Source organism: Zeus faber (genome assembly GCF_960531495.2).
Source record: "Zeus faber genome assembly, chromosome: 8".
Taxonomy (NCBI): domain Eukaryota; kingdom Metazoa; phylum Chordata; class Actinopteri; order Zeiformes; family Zeidae; genus Zeus; species Zeus faber.
In genome coordinates, this window is record NC_137195.1 from 14898318 (window position 1) to 14922176 (window position 23859).

The 23859-nt window shown below is 42.0% G+C and overlaps 3 protein-coding genes across 4 annotated transcripts; 1 reads left to right on the forward strand and 2 right to left on the reverse strand.

The window, feature by feature from the left end:
• Window positions 1-1878: 1878 nt before the first annotated feature.
• Window positions 1879-3732, reverse strand: LOC307233969 (uncharacterized protein). Its single transcript, XM_080005472.1, has 2 exons — window positions 3499-3732; window positions 1879-2768 (listed from the first exon to the last, which is right to left on the reverse strand). The coding sequence occupies exons 1-2, from the start codon at window positions 3674-3676 to the stop codon at window positions 2137-2139; spliced, it is 810 nt and encodes a 269-aa protein (XP_079861598.1). The 5' UTR covers window positions 3677-3732; the 3' UTR covers window positions 1879-2136.
• Window positions 3733-5223: 1491 nt separating this feature from the next.
• On the reverse strand, window positions 5224-10290 carry tpi1b (triosephosphate isomerase 1b). The gene is made up of 7 exons (XM_080005471.1): window positions 10084-10290; window positions 7859-7982; window positions 7645-7729; window positions 7232-7364; window positions 6993-7078; window positions 6796-6883; window positions 5224-5933 (listed from the first exon to the last, which is right to left on the reverse strand). Exons 1-7 carry the CDS (start codon window positions 10190-10192, stop codon window positions 5815-5817), a joined length of 744 nt encoding a protein of 247 aa, XP_079861597.1. The 5' UTR covers window positions 10193-10290; the 3' UTR covers window positions 5224-5814.
• Window positions 10291-13592: 3302 nt separating this feature from the next.
• On the forward strand, window positions 13593-23654 carry lpcat3 (lysophosphatidylcholine acyltransferase 3). Of its 2 annotated transcripts, XM_080005462.1 has the most exons (13): window positions 13593-13738; window positions 15219-15326; window positions 17347-17453; window positions 17960-18053; window positions 18350-18387; window positions 19331-19509; window positions 19695-19803; window positions 19960-20046; window positions 20328-20494; window positions 21612-21759; window positions 22260-22415; window positions 23128-23258; window positions 23452-23654. In XM_080005462.1, the coding sequence occupies exons 1-12, from the start codon at window positions 13654-13656 to the stop codon at window positions 23245-23247; spliced, it is 1398 nt and encodes a 465-aa protein (XP_079861588.1). In that variant the 5' UTR covers window positions 13593-13653; the 3' UTR covers window positions 23248-23258; window positions 23452-23654. The 2 variants fall into 2 exon arrangements, with proteins under 2 accessions (XP_079861588.1, XP_079861589.1); XM_080005463.1 differs by lacking the exon at window positions 19960-20046.
• The last annotated feature ends 205 nt before the right edge of the window (window positions 23655-23859 follow it).

The window sequence follows — 23859 nt, forward strand, 5'->3', positions numbered from 1 at the left end:
CCGGGATAAATCTCATTTCCCCTCTAGTGACATTACATCTGGGAGATATTCTTAGAAATCCATCAGTCCTTCGCCAGGGTGAAGGAGGACATGTCAGAGTTATGGATGAGGGATGCACGTGTACCTTTGTTACTCGAATGGAGACAGGCCAGGTTTCATACCGCCGCCTCCTACCGGTTTCAGAAAGCTTTCGTTTTTTTGGACCTTGACGAAAGACAGTATATTGGATTGTTTTGCCGCATCCGGGTGACTCTTAAATACAACCTTTCAAATTGTATATGGATCTTTTTTTTTTTTAATTATCTGTAATCTGATCATTTTCTACATAATAGTAAAGACAAATCTCATTCAACAACGCTTATTATCGTATCATTAATCTTAACACAATATTAGTACCCTGTGTACATTCCTACTAGCCCCTCGAAGTTTGACCCATTATATTGTCTGATTTATTTGTAAATCACCAAATGGCTCAGTGCAGGAGTGATAGAGTGCTCCAATGTCTGTAGTGATTGATAAAGTGTTATCTCATCTTACGCACAGCTAATAAACTGTCTGCAGGCCAAACGATCAATAGCCAGATGCATAACCACCGGATGCTACATGACCCACTGGTTTTTAATTGAACTGAACAGCACTGAGCTGATCATTTATTTTAAATGTGCCAGAAAAGATTTTCTCAAAAGAAAAGTAAGTATTGTGAAGGTTCTATCAATGTGTGTAGAACTCTGCAACTGAGATCCTTCAATGGCCTGGTGTCCTTTATATATATTTAGGCTTTCTTTTGGCTCACTCCATTGGTGAGCGACACAATAAGTAAAAGGAAATAAAATTATGATAATAATATTAATATTTCTAAAATAATAATAATAATAATAATAATAATAATAATAATAATAATAATAATAATAGTAATAATAATAAGGAAAATGAACAAATGGTCAAGCAAATGAATTAATCAATGGGTATTACAGGGAAGGGCTTATTTGCCCAAAACCACAAAATGTTTTTACCTCTTAGTTTTAATGCAAGTTTGAGTGTCTCTTAATTTATGTGCCGAGTTTATTTTCAAACAGCCCCCATTTTGACTGCTTTACGCTTCTAAAATATTGAGGCTCTCCGAATCTTCTGTGAGTTTATCCTTAACCTTTTCAACAAGCAAATGTTTCCAATCACTTGAAGAGTTGCATAATGCGTCCGCCTGTGTTATATCATTTCATACATCAAAGGAATAACAAGGGATTAAGATTTTAATCAAAATTTAACTGGCTATCCTAGTTGTGGGTGTCTTACCATTGCTTTGTTTTGATTTTGACATCTGTCTCTACGGAAAAAGTTATTTAAAACACGAAACCACTGATTTGCTTCCAAACCAGAATATTGAGCAGACATTTAAGTGACATATAGATTATATACTTTTCAGTCTCTTGGGCATTGCCTTTTTCTTTAGCCAATATACATGTTTTGCTTACATATTGGATGGTAAAATGTTATTTACTCATTATGTGCTGCAGTTAAGCTATTATTATAATATATTATTCCGTATTGGAGTGGAGTCCTTTCACTTTGGCAGCAGCAAAGATATAACATAAAATATAGGTTTATTATATTTGTAAAGATTGGTAGATAAGAACCAGAAATATCCTTGATAAAATATCTGATCCAAAACAGACGGAAATAGGGTTTAATGCTGCACATTTACAAGATTCAAAATGTGATCGTTTCCATATCTGTGTTTTTACTGCCATCTGTTGGAGTCCGGTGCAACTCTCCCATTAGTATGTCCTTGTAGAGACCCCAAATTGTTACTGGTGGCGAAGATAAAATAAAGAAAGCAAAATACCAAACATTGAGTTCAAACTATTTTTTAATTTGGAAGAATACATTATCTGGGTTTATAAAATGTTATGAGCATAAGTGTTAAAATTGCATCCATTAAAACGGGTACTACTACTACTACTACCACCACTACTACTACCACCACCACCACCACCACCTAACTAACTACTCTAAAATTTGGCATGCACATTAAGAAAAAAAATTCACAGCAAACATGATGAATAAAATGTTTCCACTCATAATGAAACAATGCATGACTAACACAGACAAGACATCTAGCCATCCAAAACGTCAAAGTCATAGAGGCAGATTCTCTCTCTTGTGCACGCTTCTTATATGCCGGCCGAGCGACTCCATCCACTTGAAGGATTTTCCACAGTAATTGCACACAAACTGTTTTCCTTCTGTGTGTATCGTCTGGTGTCTGTTCAGGGCGCTCGTGGTGATGAACGTCTTTCGGCATATGTCGCACCGATACGGCCGCTCCCCGGTGTGTGTCCTGATGTGAGCGGCGAGGTGGGAACAGTTGCTGAAGCGTTTCTCGCACACAGAGCAGCAGTATGGCTTCTCTTTGTTTTCCTCGCCGTTGCTTTGGTAGGAATGGAAGGGCAACACGGGGTCCTGCAGGTTGTGCTTCAAGCCGGACGGCGACGAGATGAACTCCTTGATGTCCGACTCGAGCCCATCAAGCTGCTCCTCGTCATGGTGGTGGCCCCCCATCCAGAAGTCCCGGTGGGACTTGTGGTGCTCCTTCTTGATGTGGGAGGGCTCCGGGTGCTCCTGCTCCATGCTGCTGTCCCCGTCCTGCTCACAGTGGGGGGTGGCGGGGGCGTCGGCCGCAGGGACAGCGGGGAGTGATGGATGGTGAGGGGGCTGGTGATGGCTGTGCTGCTGCTGCTGCGTCCCGGAGCATCTCTCCGACCGGGGATCTGTGGTGGGAAGACAAAGGGTTTCTAGAGACACGGTGACCAATAGGGGCTGTCACATCATGCGACGGATTGATTAATCAATCAATTGAATTATCTTATTTCCATTTTTCCCATAGGGCACACACGATTTTAAAATTTTAGTCGACGATTAATTGCACTTTATAATAAATAATATAAAGTTCATATATTTTAAGACACTGTAATAGTGCAGTAATAGTAAAATAATGCACGTCTACCTATTGCAGTAGAGCTATCTTTTGACAATGAACATAACAATTAATTGCAAATTTGCCTCAAAATTGCAAACATTTCTTTAAATTCACTCGACATCTGGATGAAAATATACGATTGTGGAATCTAACGATGTTACAAAAAATATCGTGATCTTCTCAAATAATCGCGATCAGGCGATTATGTAGCAATCCTGACAGGTCTCTCGTCCCGTGCCGCTGTAATAATACAACCTTTTAATAATAGTGGAATAATAAAAAAAATAATAAGAGATTGGATCGAGGATTGAAATATATAAAAAAAAAATCGGGAGCCAGTTTCTATTTATTGCAACAGTTTTAACATTGGTTTTAAACGATATGATAATGGGATCTTGACGGTGTTACAACAAAGATCGTGATCGAATCCATCAATCGCGACCAGCCTTAAGTAGCCAAACGTCAGATAAAAATCGAAATAAGCGCAGTGGATGTGGCACTGGTGGAGCTGTGGATCCCACCTGGGTCGCAGCGAGCCGCCTTGAGGAGCTTCAGCTGCATCCGCAGCCGACTGATTTCCAGGTCTTTGGAGCGGAAAATCTCCTCCTTGTACTCGGCCACAGATTTCTCCACCGCTTCGAAGATTTCCTCGGCGGCCGCTGTCAGTCGGTCGTTGAGGAAGACTCTGAGGGACTGCATTTTTCGGGACCTTTCCGCGGGGGATAAACGGCTTTATTGCTGCGCCTGGCGATGTGTTCCTGCGACCCGCACGGACGTCACGCTTCGCTTGTAAACACGGACGTGAGCGAGAAGAATGGCACAAAGCGGAGTGTGGCGCTACTAGCACCCCCTGCTGGTCGGGGGTTCAAATAACAACTTGTTTGAAAAAATAGGTTATGGTTATAAATATTTATAGGTATATAACGGATATATACATATCAATATACACATGTTTATGTATGGTATATAAATATAAAATAATATGCAATATATTTATAAAATGACTATGTGTCACCCTGCCACCCCTGCTGGAAGGGGGTTCAAATAAGCTGTTTGGAAAAAATATATATTATACTGTATATAATACACCATAACACTAAAACCACCTGCCTAATAGTGTGTAGCTCCCCCTAGTGCCGCAGCAGCTCTGGCCGGTCGAAACATGGGCCCCACTAGTCCTCTGATGGTGTCCTGTGGTGTCCAAGATGGTAGCAGCCTTGGGCGCCCATGACCCTGTCGCCCGCCTCACCGGTTGTCCTTACTTGGGCTACTTTTGGTAGAGTTAGGGTTAACACGCCACAACACCTGCCGTTTTGGAGATGCTCTGACCCAGTCGTCTAGCCATCGCAATTTGGCCCTTGTCAAAGTCGCTCAGATCCTTACGCTTGCCCATTTTTCCTGCTTCCAACACATCAACTTCAAGGACTGACTGTTCACGTGCCGCCTAATATATCCCACCCCCTGACAGGTGCCATTGGAACGAGATGATCAATGTTATTCACTTCACTTGTTAATGGTTTTAATGTTGTGGCTGATCAATGTATAAATATATGTAGTAAATATTTATACATCCATGTTTATTTATCCAAATTAATGTTAATATATATATATATATAGCTCAAAATGTACATCAACATCTCCGCCCTGTAATAATATTTTGCATTAAATGTTGATTTGCCACTTGGTATCCCTCTGTGCCAACTCAGCTATTTTAGGTGCATGTTACCCCTGACAGTAGTGCACAAAACTACTGTGATAATGCTTATGTTACATGGTGATCAGTGGGCGCTTTCAGACTACTGAGGGTGAGCCATACTTGTGCAGTACATTAAAGCCCGGTCAGTTTTACAGTTGTCCCACTGTGCAGCTCCCTGCACGCTGCGTGCCATGGGATCCTTCTAGATGGTTCAGTTCAGAGCTGAGATAAATATAGCAGTCAGTTAAGGGCTGCTCTGACTGGCGTTGTCTTCAGTGTGAGCAAACTACTGTAATGAGACACCATAGCTTTCTGCTCTTATGTAATCACAGTAAGATATATATCATCAAAACAGAATCCACTCACCACCTCCAACACAAGTACGATTTGGGCTGGGGAATATATAGAACTATTGGTGTAGTGTTGTGTGAGCAGCAACCTAATGGAATTATTTAGACAACCTATTTAAGAGTACCAAAGCCAATCATAGGACCAAAAAAGACACATAAAAAAATAAAAAATAAAAAACATTGACTTGACAAACACATAATACCAGTCCCTAAACTGTTTATTACAATGTTTCCTGTCCTCCCATCTTTTACCCATTGGCCATGATACAACAAATAATGGACTGGAATCTCGCTCAGCCGCCAGAGGGCCAATAAGAGGGGGCGTCATGTTTGTTTACAGAGAGTAAAAGCCACATAACATCATAATTACACCAAGAGACGTTACTAAAAAGACAAGTCAATGTGATTGACAAGAGCCGACACTGTGCACACTAAAGTCCGTAAACTTTCCAAGTCAAAAAAGGCATGGGCCTTTTGCTCTACCTCAAGGTTTATTTGTCGGGTTTAGTTCTAAAGCTTGAGCCGTCGCGTAGTCGTTAGTGTGCACACATGCTGATTCGGTGAAACCAACTATGTTCAGTGCAGTACAGTATTTATATGTCAAACTGTCCCTTTTCAACAATAAACATACTAAACAAGGAAATTGAGGGAATGAAACCATGACAATACTTTGAATAGAAAAGGCAAGGAAGCAGTTTTAAGTGCTGACATCGAGGGGACAACGAAATAGGGTCGTGAGCATGGAATTGGCCTCTCGTCTGGACATGGTCTGGGTGGTGGTTCCTGGGTTTCTAAACCTTAGCGTTGATGATGTCCACAAACTCCGCCTTGAGGGAAGCGCCACCCACCAGGAACCCGTCGACGTCCTTCTGAGAGGCGAGCTCCTTGCAGGTGCCACCGGTCACAGAGCCTGGGGAGAAAAACCACATTCATAGATTGGAGAAGAAGAACTAGAAGAGTTTTTATTTTTATTTTATTTTATTTTTTTTAATAAGAGAGCACCCACTCCCTTCCTGATGGAATAAGGTCAAATAAGATGTTCGTCAATTACGTTCCATTGACTCGTGGAAGCTGATCTACAGCTGTGAAACAGTATTCAAATATGCACAAATGTTCTGCGTCTTAATCGTTTTGTGCACGCGCAGTCATTTTGCTTGCTCACAAAACGAAATAGACAACTACAGCTTAAAAAGAATATTCAGATGTTTTAAATATTAAAATGTTTGAATTGCGGCTATGACGTTATTTGTGTAAACCTATATATTTAGAAAATGACACCTGTCTTAAAATACTTCCACTAGAAAATGGTTCGAAAAGCTAAAAATCTCAATGACCCAGTTAAGCCTTCATAAGTCATCTAAACAGCCCACGCAATCAACAGGAAGGGAAAGTATGCTGAATTTATGTTTCTCTTACTGACAAACAGTTTCCTCTGTTAACAGTTCATTCATGCATTCGGTTCCCTCTACACAGTGTAACCAATGGTTCGAAACATGGACGACGCATCCGTTTTCTACTTTAACTTTTTCCTGCTATAGACCATTTTGCCATCGTTTGGACTCGTAGTGAAGATCGTTTCTTCACTTTATCATTTATAGTGAATGATGTACTGTATCAAATTAAGACTTTAAACAGCCTTAACATTTGTAGTGGATGATAAAGTTTATCCATTTTTTCAAGAGACATTCAACAACCTACAAGCAGGCCAGCAGCCTAGTTCGTCCAATATATGGTAACCAAGGGATCCGTTTGTACCACAACCAGTGACTGACCTCCATAGATGATCCTCACAGAGTTGGCCACTGCCTCAGACACGTTGGTTTTCAGCCACTGCCTCAATTTGTCATGAACCTCTTGGGCCTGAGAGAACAGATGAGATAACAGAAATGTTAAAAAAAAAAAAAAAATCAAATAAAGGGTAACCGATAGCAACCTTAAAATAGGGGGTTTCATTGTTTTTGTCGCGTACCTGCTGTGGAGAAGCCGTCTTGCCGGTTCCAATGGCCCAAACAGGCTCGTAGGCCAGCACAACCTTGCTCCAGTCTTTCACATTATCTAGATGAGAGAAATACAATACCACGGGTGATCTATAGCTCAAATCGGTTTAACATTGAAGAAATGCAACCCACAATTTTAAATTATATTACAACAATGCACAAACAAGGCAATTTATGAAATCAAAGAGTCATTTTTAGGCGCTTTGAGTACCTGCGATGACTTTGGTCTGAGCAAAGACAACCTTCTCTGTGATGCCGGCCTCTCTCTCGTCCAACTTCTCACCGATGCAGGCAATCACAGAGAGGCCGTTCTCCAGAGCGTGGGCTGTCTTCTGACCAATCAGCTGTTACAGAACACAAGAGGAAGTTTTGGCGCGCAATTGTGCAACATCTAGCTAGGCCAGCCAGCAGGCTTCAACCAAAATGACTCGATTCCACCTTTTTGTGTAGAATCTCAAGCGCTACCAGGGAGGAGAAAAATCCCTCTATCAGCTATAGTTTAAATTCTCATTGTGTATGACTGATCTTAATCTATATGCTCTACTCTAAAACATCAGCACTAGACCTTGACAACTTAATTATGAATATGTAATGAAAGTTTAAGACATAACAGTACAGAATTACCTCATCACTCTCTCCAAAGACGTGGCGCCTTTCGGAGTGACCCAGGATCACCCAATTGACCCCACAGTCCTTGATCATCGCAGGGCTGTAGGTGAGAAGGAATACTGACATATTATACTTTTCCTAGTTACTTTTGAATGGCCATTGCCAGGGATGGCATCACGTGGCCACGTTTTGCAGGTCTACATTTTGAATGTAGAACTTCCTCCCATACCTGATCTCTCCAGTGAAGGCACCCTTGGGAACTTTGTAGCAGTTCTGAGCAGCCACACCAAGCTTGGCATCCATCTTAGACCGGACAAAATCCAAGTAGATGGATGGGGAACCGCACACTACCTCTGTAAAAAAAACAAAAAAACAACACCTTGTAAGATCATCATAGAGGACTTAATCAATAAAAAAAAAAACTAAGAGTGTCAATGTGGTACCGCAAAGTGTGTTTTATCATATTTGGATACTTGGCAAAGTATGATATTGCACAACATTCAAAAGAATGTATTTCCACAGCATGGAAAACATACAAAAACACACGTTTGACCCCAAACCAAAAATTCCCATGTGTACACAGCAAGTATGATACTGGCCTGAGTCAACACTAGTACCTTCTACTGCACAAAGTTCAAGCAGAGTATAGTAAATGAAAACTGGCATTCACAAGGCAATAATATCATGGGGTTCGTCTAGTCTATATTAAACATCCCTAGTCATATAGCAAAGGTTATTTATCCCTGGGCCAGAGACACTTCTCCTCACATAAAGGTCTAAGTTCAGCCTCCAAAGGTCTAAGTTCAGCCTCCAAAGGTCGCACCAAGGCTGCATACTGGAGGGGGGTCGTACAAAGGGCAGGATACGACGTTTGAAGGTCAAGAAATGGATCAACTTTAAATACCCTGGATATAAATAGGACCAGCCGGAAAGTTAAAACACATAAAGGAAACTTTCAATCTCTAGAAAGACGTCAATGAGAAAGGCCTCTTGTGTTTCGGCCCAGCATCCACCAATAAACAACAAGTTTAGTGGGGTGGATCTTTTAATAGAGCAATGTCCAAGGGGGATTGTGTACTGAAGTTATCACCATAATCAATAACAGGGTGTCTGCAGATATCAGGGTTAAATGTGATATTTGTTAAAGACCTTTTTAACTCCCTAAAATTTTTTTTTATGACAAATAGTCTCTTTCTTAGTCATGAGTATTGCAGATTCATTGCAGAGTAAGTATATGGTAGGAACTGGGCAGGTTATATATATATATATATATATAGATGATTCTATTAATATAGATCTAATAATATAACAGGATAGTTTAGGTCAGAAAGCAAGGTAAGGAATTAGGTGGATGGAATAAATCTAATCCGGTAATTAGTACAAGGATTTTTGGAGAATTTCTCTCCACTGGTGAAAATCTGGCCAACAACAGATGACAGGGTCTGGTTCAGGATTTTATAACATCACAAATGTTGACTGTGATGGCAGAAGGATTTGACCAAATTTGACAAAGTGCTTGTCAACCTGAATTTAAATACCCGGAGTAAGTTGGGATGGCCTCATCGTTCTTCATGCACCAACGGATATAACGACACAATGTGCACGGTCACATCACAACAGGTCTGTTCTGGCATTTCCCAGCTGCAAATTGATCATCTCTGGTAGGGGCTCATGCACAGCGCCATGCAGGCCGCGTTTATATCTGAAACACGGAGCCCCATAGCATTCAATGACAAAATTGTCAAAATAGTTATTAGTAACTATAGAAAGTCACTAGTAACTATTTCGTTTCTAGTAACTATTTCGTTACTAGTAACGGAATAGTTACTAAATCTAATAAATAAGCACAAGTACCTAATGCATTATGACTAGTAGAACTAAAAGTTATAAGCAACAGTTGGAATAGTAACTAAAATATAAGTACTAGTAACTTTTGACAAGTGACTAGTTGGTCCTATGGATGACATGTTAAAAGGGCTTGCCAAAGGAAACAGTGAATGAGCAGCAAGGCACTTGATCCAATGACATGCCTCCATGCTGGTGCTGCTGCTGCTGCTGCACTGACTACGTGCAGGGACGCACACCCAGCGGCAGAGCTGAAACCCCGGATCCAGACAGTTTTTTTTTTGTTTTTTTTTGGTTAATTCAGGACAAATGACGATAGCGACGATCATGATCCAAATCACACTTATGAATATGAGCTAGTAATTAATTGTTATGGTGGCGTTACTGTATTAGTGTCGGCTGATACTCGCGGTGTTGTTTGTTTTTGGTCCCGCCACATCCACGGATAAGCCGTTTTGATTACGGGTGCATAACATAAACGAATATATATTTCCAGTTGTTCCAGATATAATTCTGAGGATATAATGAGAGTATAATTCTGGATGTGTGGTCATTGCGTGCCGACTTCCCATGGCCATGTCGCCGGCGGGCTGTCAAAAACGCACGTACCGACGTTGGGGTCCATCTTGGCCGCGTTGAGGGTCTGGATCAGCTCCCCGAGGCTCTTCTTGTCGCCGTTCATCTTCCAGTTCCCACCCACGAAGAATTTCCTGCTCATGTTTGCGGTCGGGAGGGGTCGTCTGGCCTGGGGGGAGAACGGACTGGGAAGCTCACAAGGGTGCACTGGTGGACCGGGGAGGAGCGCGGGGAGACGGCCGGGCGACGCGGTGTATTTATGGACGCGGAGCGCTAAGCCCCGCCTCCTCGGCCCCTCGCCCGGAGCCATTGGTCCGTGGCGACACGCCCCCCGGAAAAAAAAAAACGAGGAAGGGGAAGAACAAAATTATGTCAAAGTCAAACGTGTCTGCTTAACGGTGTTCTTCACAACGATCAAGACGACATTATGATATTTCACCATTGAACAACATCACCATGCATGCTCACTGCGCTGCAAATCGTTTTAGATAAGAATGATTTAAAAAAAAAAAGGTTCAGAATTAGTCGATTTCATTCCGTCACTAAATACAGAAGAAAAATAAATAACAAATCAGTGGTCACCTACTTTTACTACATTATTTAGCTTCAGGGCGTTTTTTTTTTTTTATAAAGAAAAGACGTCTACATCATACTTAAAAGCAACGAGGTCAGCGGGCGTTTTAAGAAATCTTGCATTTACGATTATAATGTTGACCTCAAATCGTAATATTACTACGAAAATATCCACACTTTCTTGTCAAATGCAAACGTTCTGGAGGGGATTTCATATACAACTGAACATGATGGTGCTTGTATAGTGGGCTACGTCTACACATGCCTGCAGGCAAAGATACCTACAATTTAAATCTCAGCTATAGACATATTTCCTCTGTCGGAATACGACGGCCTTTAGATAGATTTGTATTTTCTCCGAAAAGGAAGAAGAAAAAAAACCAACAACAACAACAACAACGAAGTGTAGAAATAATTGGGATCAAGGAAGGCAGAGGCGTTTTACTCGGTCAACTATTTGTAGTTTTGTCGAAAGCGACGTTGCGGTCTCGCGCTTTCGGTTTGGTTGTGACGTCGGCGTCTTCTCTGGCGCGTGATTGGCCGGTTTCCGGCAGGATTTAACATTACCCGTCATGCATTTGGACCGGTCTCCGCTCTTTCGACATTGATTAAAAAACACGACGTTTTAGCTCCAAAACGGTTGTGTTTGAAAGGCTCCGCTGAGCCAACGCGTTATGCTACACAGTGTAATGGAGATAGAGATAGTCCGTTGGAAAGTAAAACCGTCAATGTTAAGTGTATGTACAATTAAGAGTATGATCCCTTGAACGGTAGGTCGGCAGGATTAAGCTCTTTAATGAATTTCTCCAGAAGGTTTCTTTAAAAGAAGCCCCCCCACGTTTGTCAAATGAAACGCACAACTAAGCCGAGCCGCACGCACGCACCGGCCGTACGAACACGCTTTATCTGCGGCTTCACATCGTATAGGAACCGGAAGAGAGGAGCGCTCCTTCCGCTGCTGTGCCGGGGAGAGCACCGGTGCGACACCCGGTGATCTGCAGGTGCCCTGGCAGCCGCTCCGGTACGGCGCGCTCAACGTCCTGCGCGCAGTTTGTGCCCAATGAAGACCTATTAAGATGTTTTCGTTTTCATGTTCTGGTAGTCATGTTCAATTATCCAAATTCTGTGTAATATGTGGACATGTGTGTGAACGTGTTATATTCTATGCCGATATGCTTTAATTAAAAAAAACCACAAAGGCCTTGTCTGTTGTTATTAATTGAAGCGTGTAATTACACCCTACACCATAATTATTCTGGTTGCGCATTGTGGAGAAAAAAATTAACATGTCATTATCAGTGCTTGGGGAAATAAGACAATATCATAGCGGGGTTGGAGAATGTGCTTGTGCAACAGGGCAAACGAGTTGAACAGCTTTGTTTATTTACAGGTTTTTGTTGAGAAAAGGTGTTCGAGAAAGGGTGCGGACACAGTGCCTTGTGGGGTGACCCAGGAGTGCAACGGATCCCTCTTTCCCCATGCGGACTCTCTAACATCCTCTCGACTCTTCTACAATTAATTATCTATCATATATCCATCATACATATACATAATAATAATAATAATATGTCTGTCTACTCTTCATCTATTTAATACATAGATATATATACAGGCATGGCAAGTTTATTTGTATTTGTACAACACATTCCATGCGCAGAGGCGCAAAGTTGCATACGTTATACAAAAGTAAAGACGAATAAAGGGAGTAAATAAAAGCTGTTAAAATACTTAAAACAAAGACTTCGAGATTTAAAACAGGCCACACACAGACACAAGAACAGGCGGATAAGGAATAGACGGATATAGTTGTCTATCGTTTATGTTGTGCGCATTTTTTGTATTATTATTATTATTATTATTATCATTATTGTTTTGAATACATCTCGGCAGGTGTGCTGCTAGTTCATTGGACAGCGCAGGACGGCGTCGGCGCTGCTGACGTCACAGTCACACGGTCATAATTGGACTCGAGCGGTGTCCGAACCCCCGGTGGCACGAGCAGAACCCTGAGTCCGCAGAGCATGGACGGAACCAGGAACGGGTTCGAGACGAAGGGAGAAAGACAAACGATCACAATCACGAGGATCCTCAAGAGAATAAAAACATTAAAAAAAAAAAACGCCTCCTCCCGCGCGTTCATCCGGCCCGCCGCACGGGGGCCATTTCAGCCCGATCCGCCACGTCAGTTCGCCCCTTCTGGACGGGCCCGGCGGCCGCGCAGGGCACAAAGGCGCCGGTTGACCTACAAAGCCGGTTGTTACGCGTTGTGTGGTTATGGGCTGTCAGCGTTTATGAAGCCAACGGGGACATCTTACAACCCCGGTGGCAAAAAAAATAAAAAAATAAAAATAACAGGTGAACGGGAAGCGAGGGATGCGGTGGGCGGAGCGGGACGAAGCGAACGATGCGTTCGCGGCGAACGAATCGTTTAAATGACCCGCGAGTCGGGAGTCACTCCGGCAGATTCGCAAAGTCAAAGCGGATCAATTCAAGTCCGAGGCGTTGTAGGCATAATTCACATCCCCGCATCACATCCCGCCGAGATAAACGATGTCGACAGAACGTGACCTGAGCTTTCTCTGCCACAATAATTATTTTCGAGATAATGCGCTGTATAAAGAGCGGCCCAGTTCACCGTTTAAACGGATTTCCACGAGTTGGCGTCCAGCCGCCAAAATAAATGACGGCGACCGAATTCAAATGATTCCGGGAAAGAACCTTGGAACCGGCTCCTCCCCGCTCTCCCGCGCGTTAACACACCGACCGGGGTCAAACGAACGAAGAGTCGAACGACTCTTTTGGGGTTTTTTTTTGTTGTTGTTTTTTTTTTTGTTCCCTCCCTCCCTCCCTCCCTCCCTCCCTCCCTCTCCCTCTCCCTCGCCGAGTGACTGTTCGGGAACCGAATCTGAAAGAACAATCCAACCTCTCACCACTACCGCCGGACGGAGAAGGGCAGATAGAAGAGTGTTTGTCATGAAGTCACTCAGACCTCGGCGCCGCAGCTAGGAGCCACTTCCGCCCGCTGGAAACATGGCGGCTCCCTGGATGGAGAAACTGTCGGAGTCTTTGGGTTCGCCGGAACCCGCGGTTCGACTCATCTTGTCTGTCCTAATCGGTGAGTTCCGTGCCGTGTTTACCGCCCCGCTCGCGCGTACAACTAGTTCCGCGCTAACTCCGATACGCGTAGCTCGGTAATAATGTAGCTAACAGCTAACACGCTAGCCGAGCCAGGCAGCGTTACTATGAAGCCCCGCACACACACGCACACACGCACACACACACACACACAGGTGCGAAGCGGGCTCTCGTGTGCGGGCGCAGAGGTTGCGGGCGAAATGTTTAACACGCCGCGGTGTTGACATGCTAGCGCAGCCCAACTACGTTTATTTCTATTTGGTTTTTTTTTATGTCTCCAATCCCAGTAAAGTCCAGCAGTGAGTGGTGTGAACTGTCATTGTGTTGTGTGTCCACACTGACTGGGGGTAAACATCAGCTGAGTTGAGGTACTGGTTGTGCTGTCAATAGACCGCCAGATCAGTAGGTAGATAGAGAAGTAGTTTCTTTATTCATCCGCGGATTTATTCATTCATTTATTCAACCATATACCAAGTCACTTTGCTTGTATGTGAAAATACACGTGGCAATATAAAATAATTCAGAACAATAAAATCTTTCTGATTCCGAGTGAATTTGTGCTGCTGCAGTGCCTCACATAAACCAATAGGCCATAATAGCAATACAATCATAAGAATAAACAAATTGAAAACCTGGCAATAAACACAAAATTTTACCAAAAAAAAAAAAAAAGCAAAAACCTGGCAATATACTATGAACCAAAGAATAGATGATTTGGTGAGATACAAAGAACCTTAAAATCTACATTAAGCAATCCATGTCTGTATCAACAATTCACACTGTCAGAAATAGGAAATTGTGCAATTCTGCACCACACACTATTGAGTGGGATTTGCAGGATTTGCATTAAAAGTTGCCATTTTGGATACTGGCTCCCAGCAACTCGTAGACTCACAAGAGTTCATATCCCAGGGGGGGGTTGTTTTTGTGGGGGTATGGAAAATGGCAGAGAGAGTCTCCTGTGAACTTCGGCCTGACACGTGGACTTTATTTTTATTTCTCTTCCCTGGTGACGTGCTTACGTGTCGGCAAACTCCACCTATCCTGTGAGATTATTTTTAGTTGAAACCGACCGTGCACTTATAGTAAACAGTTTGTGTTCCTCTTCTATTTCAGTATATCTCCTGGAATTATGTGATGCAACATTTGTCATAAGTGCCCCTTGGGTACATCACAATTGCTGTGTTTTCTTTTGACGAGAAAAGACTGCTTATAGGATAGTTTAGATAAGAATATACCACATTGCAAAGCCTCAGAATACGAAGGTTACACACACACACACACACATACAGAGTCCATGGTGTGACATATTTGTCAGAGTGAAAATGTCACTACTTATCTGGGAGTACCAGTCCACAAGATCGTGTTGTTAACACCAAGGGCCGTAAAGAATGGGTTAGGCTGATTAATGTTCATTCATGTAGCTCTCCAAACCGTTTTCTTTCTCCTTTCTCCTACAGGTTACCCCTGTGCCCTGTTGTACAGAAGGGTCTTATTCCACCAGCCTGCCACTATTGTTCACCTGTTTCACACTCTTTCTGGTCTGGCCCTAGCAGCATTTAACTTTGGTAAGATGAAAAGACAAGATGAACAGTCAAAGTGTAATTATTGGGTGGCTATTTGTTGAGATTAACAATATTAAAGGGTTGTGTTTACCTGTTTGTCATTTTAACCTTCCTAACTTAATCACACTTTTGTATTTTAATACACTGGAAGCATATTATAATGGCATAGCTTGAATGTCAAACTTTTCTGCTTGGGGTTCTTTAAGCTTGTTTTTGATTTAAGTATTGCTTGACTAGTTATGAAAAATGTGCCTCGGTAGAAATACATTTTAACTTCATTACATTTTTTATGCATTGATGAAATGGGTAATAATAAATAGGTTCTTGGACCTGTGACAATTTGTTCCAATGGGTGCTACATATGCTGATAATAAGATGAATAAATTACATATGTTTGCATTTAAACAGGTTTTGTTTCTGCTCTTCAAGAACCAGTCTAAGGGCATTACGGCATGAATATATACCGATCAGCCACAACAACCGCCACTAATATTGTGTAGCTTCCCCGCGTTCCGCCAAAACAGCTCTGACCTGCCAAGGCATGGACTCCACAAGACCTCTGAAGGTGTCCTGTGGTATCTGGCCCCAAGACGTTCGCAGCAGATCCTTTAAGTCCTGTAAGTTGTGAGGTGGGATCTCCATGGATCGAGCTTGTTGTTCCAGCACATCCCACAAATGCTTGATTGGATCAGACCCTAACCCCGGAAATCCCCATGATGTAGAAGAGAACGTGATTCATCAGACCAGGCCACCTTCTTCCCTTGCTCCATTGTCCAGTTCTGACGCTCAGGTGCCTATTGTAGGCGCTTTTGGCAGTGGACAGGGGTCAGCATGGGCACTCTGACCGGTCTGCGACTACACAGCCCCATACGCAGCAAGATGTGATGCACTGTCTGTTCTGACACCTTTCTATCATAGCAGCATTAACTTTTACAGCAATTTGTGCTACAGTTGATCTTCTGTGCTATGGGACCAGATGGGCTCGACTTCGCTCCCCACGTGCATCATTGAGCTTTGGGCGTCCATGACCCTGTCACCGGTTCACCGGTTGTCCTTTTTTGAACCACCAGGTACTAACCACTGCATACCAGGAACACCCCACAACACCTGCGGTTTTAGAGAATGCTGTGACCCAGTCGACTAGCAATCACAATTTGTTCCTTGTCAAAGTGGCTCAGATCCTTATGGTTGCCCATTTTTCCTGCTTCCAACACATCAACTTCCAGAACCAACTGTTAACTTGCTGCCTAATATATCCCACCCCTTGACAGGTGCCATTGGAAAAAGATGATCAATGTTATTCACTTCACTTGTTAATGGTTTTAACGTTGTGGCTGATCGGTGTGCAAAGAGGCTTTTGCCCGATTTTGATTGAAAGCCAAGTGGTTTAGGGATGTCCCGTTATATAGTAATAGGACTTGCTAACTCCATTACTGCTTCCCCCTGTGTGTAGCTAAATATTGACGCTTTAGAAACTCTTTATATTTCTAAGATGAAGCTGTTTTGGCCAAAAGAGAACCAAATTTCAATGTTGCATTAGAGTAAACAATGGGGAGTAAGAAAAAAAAAAATACAGACTGGCAATATAACAAGCAGCAAATAACCATGAATTAAAAAATGAATCTGAAGGAGATGATGAATGAAGGAACATATTGAGCTTCTCACACACTAATTAAGGCTGCATGCCACATTAGGCCAGTGGCTCTAACACTGTTCTCTCGTCCTTTTGTTCTCTTGTGGCTGCTCTTGGATATTACAGCAGGTCTGTTTCTTTCTCATTCACTTTGTGTAATGCTCTTAACTCCTGTTTGGATGTTTGTTTTTTGATATATGAACTGTCTCTTCCCTCTTTTGCTCTGTTACAAATCTGAACTAAGGAGGGAAAATGCTGTTGCCATGTGTACTTGTACAGATCAAACTTGAGTGCACTTACCAACCATCCCCTGCCATCTCTCTCTCTCTCTCTCTCTCTCTCTCTCTCTCTCTCTCTCTCTCTCTCTCTGTGTTTGCCTTGTTCTCTCAGGCTCTCAGCTCTATCATTCTGCAGTATGCGTCTTAGTCCAGTTCCTGATGCTGAGGCTCATGGGAAGGACGGTAACAGCTGTCCTGAGCAGTTTTATCTTTCAGATGGTGAGGTCGCTCCCTCTTTTCTCTTTATTTCTGTCCTCCACTTCATTTCTGTACCATCTCTTTTTCTCTCTCTGCCCATTGGTGCGATGCAGGCTCACTTGATGGCATCCGCCTTCTTTTTGTCCACCAGCGCGATTTGGCTCCAGTAGCTCACAAACTCCTCTAAAGCTTGACGCTGCTATTCCCAATGCAGCGTTTGACTGTCTTTATTTTTTGCGTGTTTCTTTACCATTATCCACCACTATCTCCTGTTTGGCGAAAGAAAACAATGAGCATTTGATTTAAGCATTTCTTGTTGCTTATGCCAGCAAGATTTAAAAACATTTTTGAGACGGAACGTTTAGTGTGTGTGTGTGTGTGTGTGTGTGTGTGTGTGTGTGTGTGTGTGTGTGTGTGTGTGTGTGTGTGTGTGTGTGTGTGTGTGTGTGTGTGTGTGTGTGTGTGTGTGTGTGTGTGTGTGTGTGTCCACCACTCTTCATCAACTGCTCTTCTTTGTCTTCCTCCAGGTGTACTTGCTGGCAGGGTATTACTACACAGCAACGGAGGAGTATGACATCAAATGGACCATGCCCCATTGTGTCCTCACACTCAAACTTATTGGTACGTTAACCTCATGAGCAGCCACTTCTCTGCTTGAGATAGAACCTCATTTTCTCAAACTTTCTTACCGGTTCACATAAAAGGGAAGAAAAAGACCTGCAATTTGTTGTGTTGATATAAGTTTCTTACTGTTTTGGTTTTGTCCTCGTGTGTTCCTGTTACAGTTTTGCCAGTATTGTGGTCAACCATCACCCTGTTGCTAAATAAGTTTCGACACGGCATCAGATGTTTATACAAACGACAATTTTCTTTATTCTAACAAAGGCCCTAATGCCAGTTACCTCTTCTTATTGCAGGTTTGTCATTTGATTACTATGATGGCGGGAAGGAACCAGTAAGTTGATTGATATCTCTTGTCTATTTGACTATCGTCCACATCGTTTTCTGTGTATCTATGTTAATGTGTAGAATTTTGGTCTGTTGCTTTTTCCCCTCTTATGTATGAGAGGGAGTGTGTTGGTGATGTATTTTATTATTATTATTATTATTATTATTATTATTTTATTTATTTTATTTTATTTAATTTTTTTACAGTTTTGTAATGACTGTGCTCATCAGCCAAGAAATGATTAGTGAATGAATTTGCACAAAATAGTTGATAGTCAGTTATTGGTTAACAGACATGTCTGTAGTTTATAGTTAATTAAACCTGTTATTATGGAAAGTGTCTCATTTACGTCATATCACATCCCAGTTCTTCTGGTTTTCACTTAAGTATTACAGAACTAAGTTGAGTATAGTTCTTTTGCCTGTTGGAACGCTTTGCATTATTGTTTCTTATTTTCACAGGTTAGGCCACCTTAACTGTGGTTCATTTGGCCACAGTTAACTTGTCTATAGTTTATGTTTAAGATAAGATACTACTTAATTAATCCCTGGGGGGGGGGGTCAGGAAATTTTGGTTTTTCTGCATTATCATTCTTTCCTATATTCCTTGTTTTTATCTGTTATGAAATCCATCCAGTCAGGCCAAGGGTAAAGAGTCTCTACTTATCTGAAACAGCCCAGATTACACCATCACATAACAGTGAAATGCCTGTAAAATACATGTGGTCCATATGAGTGAGTGGTCAGTCTAGATTATGACCAGACTTAGTGTTGTTGGTAAGTGGATCTGCTTAGAGCCCATAATCTTCAGCAAAATGCATTCCTATCTCTGCTTGTCTTATTTTTCTCTTTTACAGTTTTCCATTTTTGTTTTGAGTGTCTTTACAAATTACCTTTTTTTTTTTTTCCCACCGGTCTTTCTTTACCCCCCCCACTCCCTTCCATTCCAGTCCCAGTTAAATGCAGAGCAGCAAAAGGCAGCGCTGCCCACTGTTCCTTCCCTGCTGGAAGTGTGTGGCTTTGCATACTTCTATGGAGGCTTCTTGGTGGGGCCCCAGTTTACCCTGCGTAGCTACCAGAGGCTGGTGGCGGGGGAGCTCACAGACTGCCCCGGGAAGCCCCCTAACAGGTAGGAGAAAGCTTGAGGGAGTGGGTCTGCATGATGGAAAAGTGAAAGGAGCTGTAAGACTAACTACATATCACACTAGAGACAAGCCATCTGTCCAGCGCCTTGACCCCCTAATTAACGCTGTTAACGTTTCTTTTTCTCTCGCTGCCATTCTCCATTTCTCTTTATCATTCCTTCTCTGCCAGTGTTATACCTGCTATGAAGCGGTTTGGCCTGGGTCTACTCTGCCTGGTTATATATACAATATTCAGTCCACATTACTCAGACAGCTACTACTTAACAGATGAGTACGAGGTGAGAAAGACCACATAACTGAAAACCATCACCACTCATGCTTGCACTTTTTTTGTAGATCCAATAAATCTTTTCCTTTAAAAATTAGATTTTATTTTTTTAATTTTATTTTTATTTTTTTTATTATTTTAAAATGTATGTCTTTTTATTTTACAGGCCCAGCCATTCTGGTATCGATGTGTGTTTATCTTACTTTGGGCCAAAGTCATTCTGTATAAATATGTCAGCTGTTGGGTTATAGCAGTAAGTAGCATCTTGATCTTTTAACCTTGTTTCACAAAGTAATGAGATTTGTACAGCTGTACACACAACCACACACTCACAGCCACAAACAAACACCTTGAGGCAGCATTATAACAAACACATCAGTTTTCGCATACATTTGCCTACAGTCATTTAAGGTGGTTAGTTTTCCTACGGCTAACTTTGCCTGACTGCTACAAAGAACTGCTGAATATATTCCCTGTTTTTCAAGCGTCTCAACTTGTTAAATGTTTAACTGGTTTGCCTGTGCTGTGTTGCAGGAGGGTGTATGTATACTCTCTGGATTAGGATACAATGGGTTGGGTGAGGACGGAAATCACAAGTGGGATGCCTGTGCCAACATGAAGGTGTGGCTGTTTGAAACCACACCCCTCTTCACAGGAACCATCTCCTCGTTCAATATAAACACCAACGCCTGGGTGGCCAGGTCAGTCCCACGGGTGATTGTAAGCGTACAAAGCTGTTTACTGTATATATTCAATCAATTACAAGGATGCCATGGGAAAATTTTGAATTGGTTAAAGAGGGTGCAGTGATGTGGTATTGGAGGGGTGGAAAAAGGACTGGATATACACCGATCAGCCACAACATTAAAACCATTGACAGGTGAAGTGAATAACATTGATCATCTTGTTCCAATGGCATCTGTCAGGGGGTGGGATATATTAGGCAGCAAGTGAACAGTCAGTTCTGGAGGTTGATGTGTGGGCAAGCGTAAGGATCTGAGCCACTTTGACGGTCAAATTGTGATGGCTGGACGACTGGGTCAGAGCATCTCCAAAACGGCAGGTCTTGTGGGGTGTTCCTGTTATGCAGTGGTTAGTACCTTCCAAGTCTGGTCCGATCCTTTAGAAGAGCTGCTCTAGCACAAATTTCTGAAAAAGTTAATGCTGCTATGATAGAAAGGTGTCCGAACACACAGTGCATCACAGCTTGCTGTGTATGGGGCTGCGTCACCACCGAAAGCGTCTACAATGGGCAGGTGAGTGTCAGAACTGGACCATGGAGCAAGGGAAGAAGGTGGCCTGATATTGATGTATCACGTTTTCTTCTAAATCATGTGGATGGCCAGGGTAAGGGTCCAATCTGTTCGGGCATCTGTGGGATGTGCTGGAACAACAATCCAGATCCACGGGGGCCCCACCTCGCAACTTACAGTAATTAAACGATCTGCTGCTAACGTCCTGGTGCCAGATATCACAGGACAACTTCCGAGGTCTTGTGGAGTCCATGCCTCGACGGGTCAGAGCTGTTTTGGTGGCACGAAGGAGACCTACACAATATTAGTGGTGATTTTAATGTTCTGGCTGATCGGTGTGTAGTTATATAGAAGATGAGTCAGTTGTTTAATGCTTTTATAACACCGCAGTATATGCCGCCATTTAAATGACACGAACATGAGCCAGTTTTTGGTTGGCACAATTGGTTGTTGATATGTAGTGTAAATATGTGCAGTGACTGACAGTGGAGGATGTAATATGACTGTTCACTATGCACACATTGGCACACAAGCAATTATTGTGCACTTCTGCGTCGCTCTTTAGGCACGTGTTCAAGCGGTTGAAGTTCCTGGGCAATAAGATCCTCTCTCAGATGGCTACACTGATGTTTCTAGCCATCTGGCATGGCTTGCACTCCGGCTACATTATATGCTTCTCCATGGAATTCATCATAGTCAACGTAGAGAGACAGGTACACCTGGCGCAAACTTTTCTGTTGAACGGTTGTTGGTTTTTCTTTTCTCTTTTTATTTTTAACTATTGCTAGTCTATGTCATAGACTACCAATGGTGAGTGGAAAAAGTTGGATCTACGCAGCACCCTTTTTCAAATTCCTGCTTGGAAAGTTAAAAATGTGACAGATGCTTATGCTCAAATTTAATTGAAACCACAAAATCCCTAATAAAACTGACTAGCTTCCAAACCTTTGATTAAGAAAAATGCAACGCTTTTGCCTTGAATTATACAATTGAGGAAAAAAAGAATATCCAGCTTTGAAATGTGAATCATACAAGTTAATGCTGAATCTTTAATGGCATCTTCTCAATTTTATTACTAAATTCAATAATTCAAATGCACTTCAGCGTTCCATGTTTCATCATTGTATTTAATGTCTGCAGCGATTGTTGATTTTATTTTCATATATTTTTTTATTTTCCCCCCCTTGTCTGTTTTTGCCTGTGCTGGGCACAGGTCCAGGCTCTAGTGAAGGACAGTCCTCTGCTGAGCAAGCTGGCTCACAGCCCCCTCTACCCCCTTGTCTATGTGCTTCAGCAGTTTGTACACTGGCTGTTCATGGGATACCCCCTGGTGCCGTTCTGCCTCTTCACCTATGACAAATGGCTCAAGGTGTGTGTGTGTGTGTGTGTGTGTGTGTGTGTGTGTGTGTGTGTGTGTGTGTGTGTGTGTGTGTGTGTGTGTGTGTGTGTGTGTGTGTGTGTGTGTGTGTGTGTGTGTGTGTGTGTGTCAATATCCGAATTCATATGAAAATTGTAACATTGACAGTTTGTTTGGAAGTTGCGCAACAATTTTTCAGCTTAATTTAAATGACAGCATAATCACCAGTGCATTGAGATATCTTATTTCTGTATAAGACTGAATCTGTTCAGTGAAATATATATATATATATATATATATATATATATATATATATATATATATATATATATATATATATGTATATGTGTATATATATGTATATGTGTATATATATATAAATTTTATTTTATTTTTTTGAATGCATGGTAGATGGTATACTGAAAGTTTGCAATTCTCTATTATATTGATAGATTTGTATCGTATAGAATACATTCTGAGATCCTGCCCACGCAACACCCGAGGGTTCTGTGACCTGATCACCAGTTTGAATCCTTATTTGTAAACAAGTAATGCTTTATGTAATGCTCCACTAACATTGATACACACACACACACACACAACTATAAGCAATGTCTCACCACCCTGAATGTGGTTTCTGTATCCATGTCATTACGTCTAAACGTAAGATTTTCTCTCAACCTCATTTTTCTATTTTTTTCCTTTTTCTTTTTTTTTTCCCCAGGTGTATTCGTCCGTTTATTTTTGTGGTCACCTGTTCTTCTTCGCTGCCTATTTAAGCTTGCCATACCTCCGTAAGGTGCTGGTGCCTAAGAAACAACAGAGTGAGAAAAAGCAGGACTAAGACTGACCATGGTAAAACACGAGTTCAATATTTTCTCAAGTTTAACCGGAATGTTGCTCAAGAGCACTTGAATGTGAAATGGAAATCGTGAGTCACAGCCAAGATGATCAAACTGAGATTGAAAGATGCGTCTCTCTCTCTCTCTCTCTCTCTCTTGAGAGAGGTGTGTATTTATGTTTTTCTTTTGTTTTTGTCTTTCTACAGCTCGATGTTCACCCAGGATGCAACTGAAGGGAACTGTGACTTCTAAGGAGGAGCAGATTGGAAAATATTTTAAGGCCTTTTAGTAATATATATTATGTATGTCCATGGAAAAAAAAAAAAAAATCTTTCTATATATTTTTGTGTTTTAAATGGCAAAGGTGTTTTTACAAAAAAAAAAAATGGACACGTTTGGGAGACATGTTTACAGGAAATGACCGTTGTGCCACATGGGTAATTGTGAGCCAATTTGGGGGGGGGTTGGGGGAGGGATTTCCTGTTTTTTTTTTTTTGTTTTTTTTTTTTGTTTTTTTCTACAATATGGGCGAGAGCAAACACTGAACTTCAGACTTTTTGTGTCCACAGAATTGCACTCAGAAGTCACGGGTTTGGAGTCAGTCACTGGCTTCG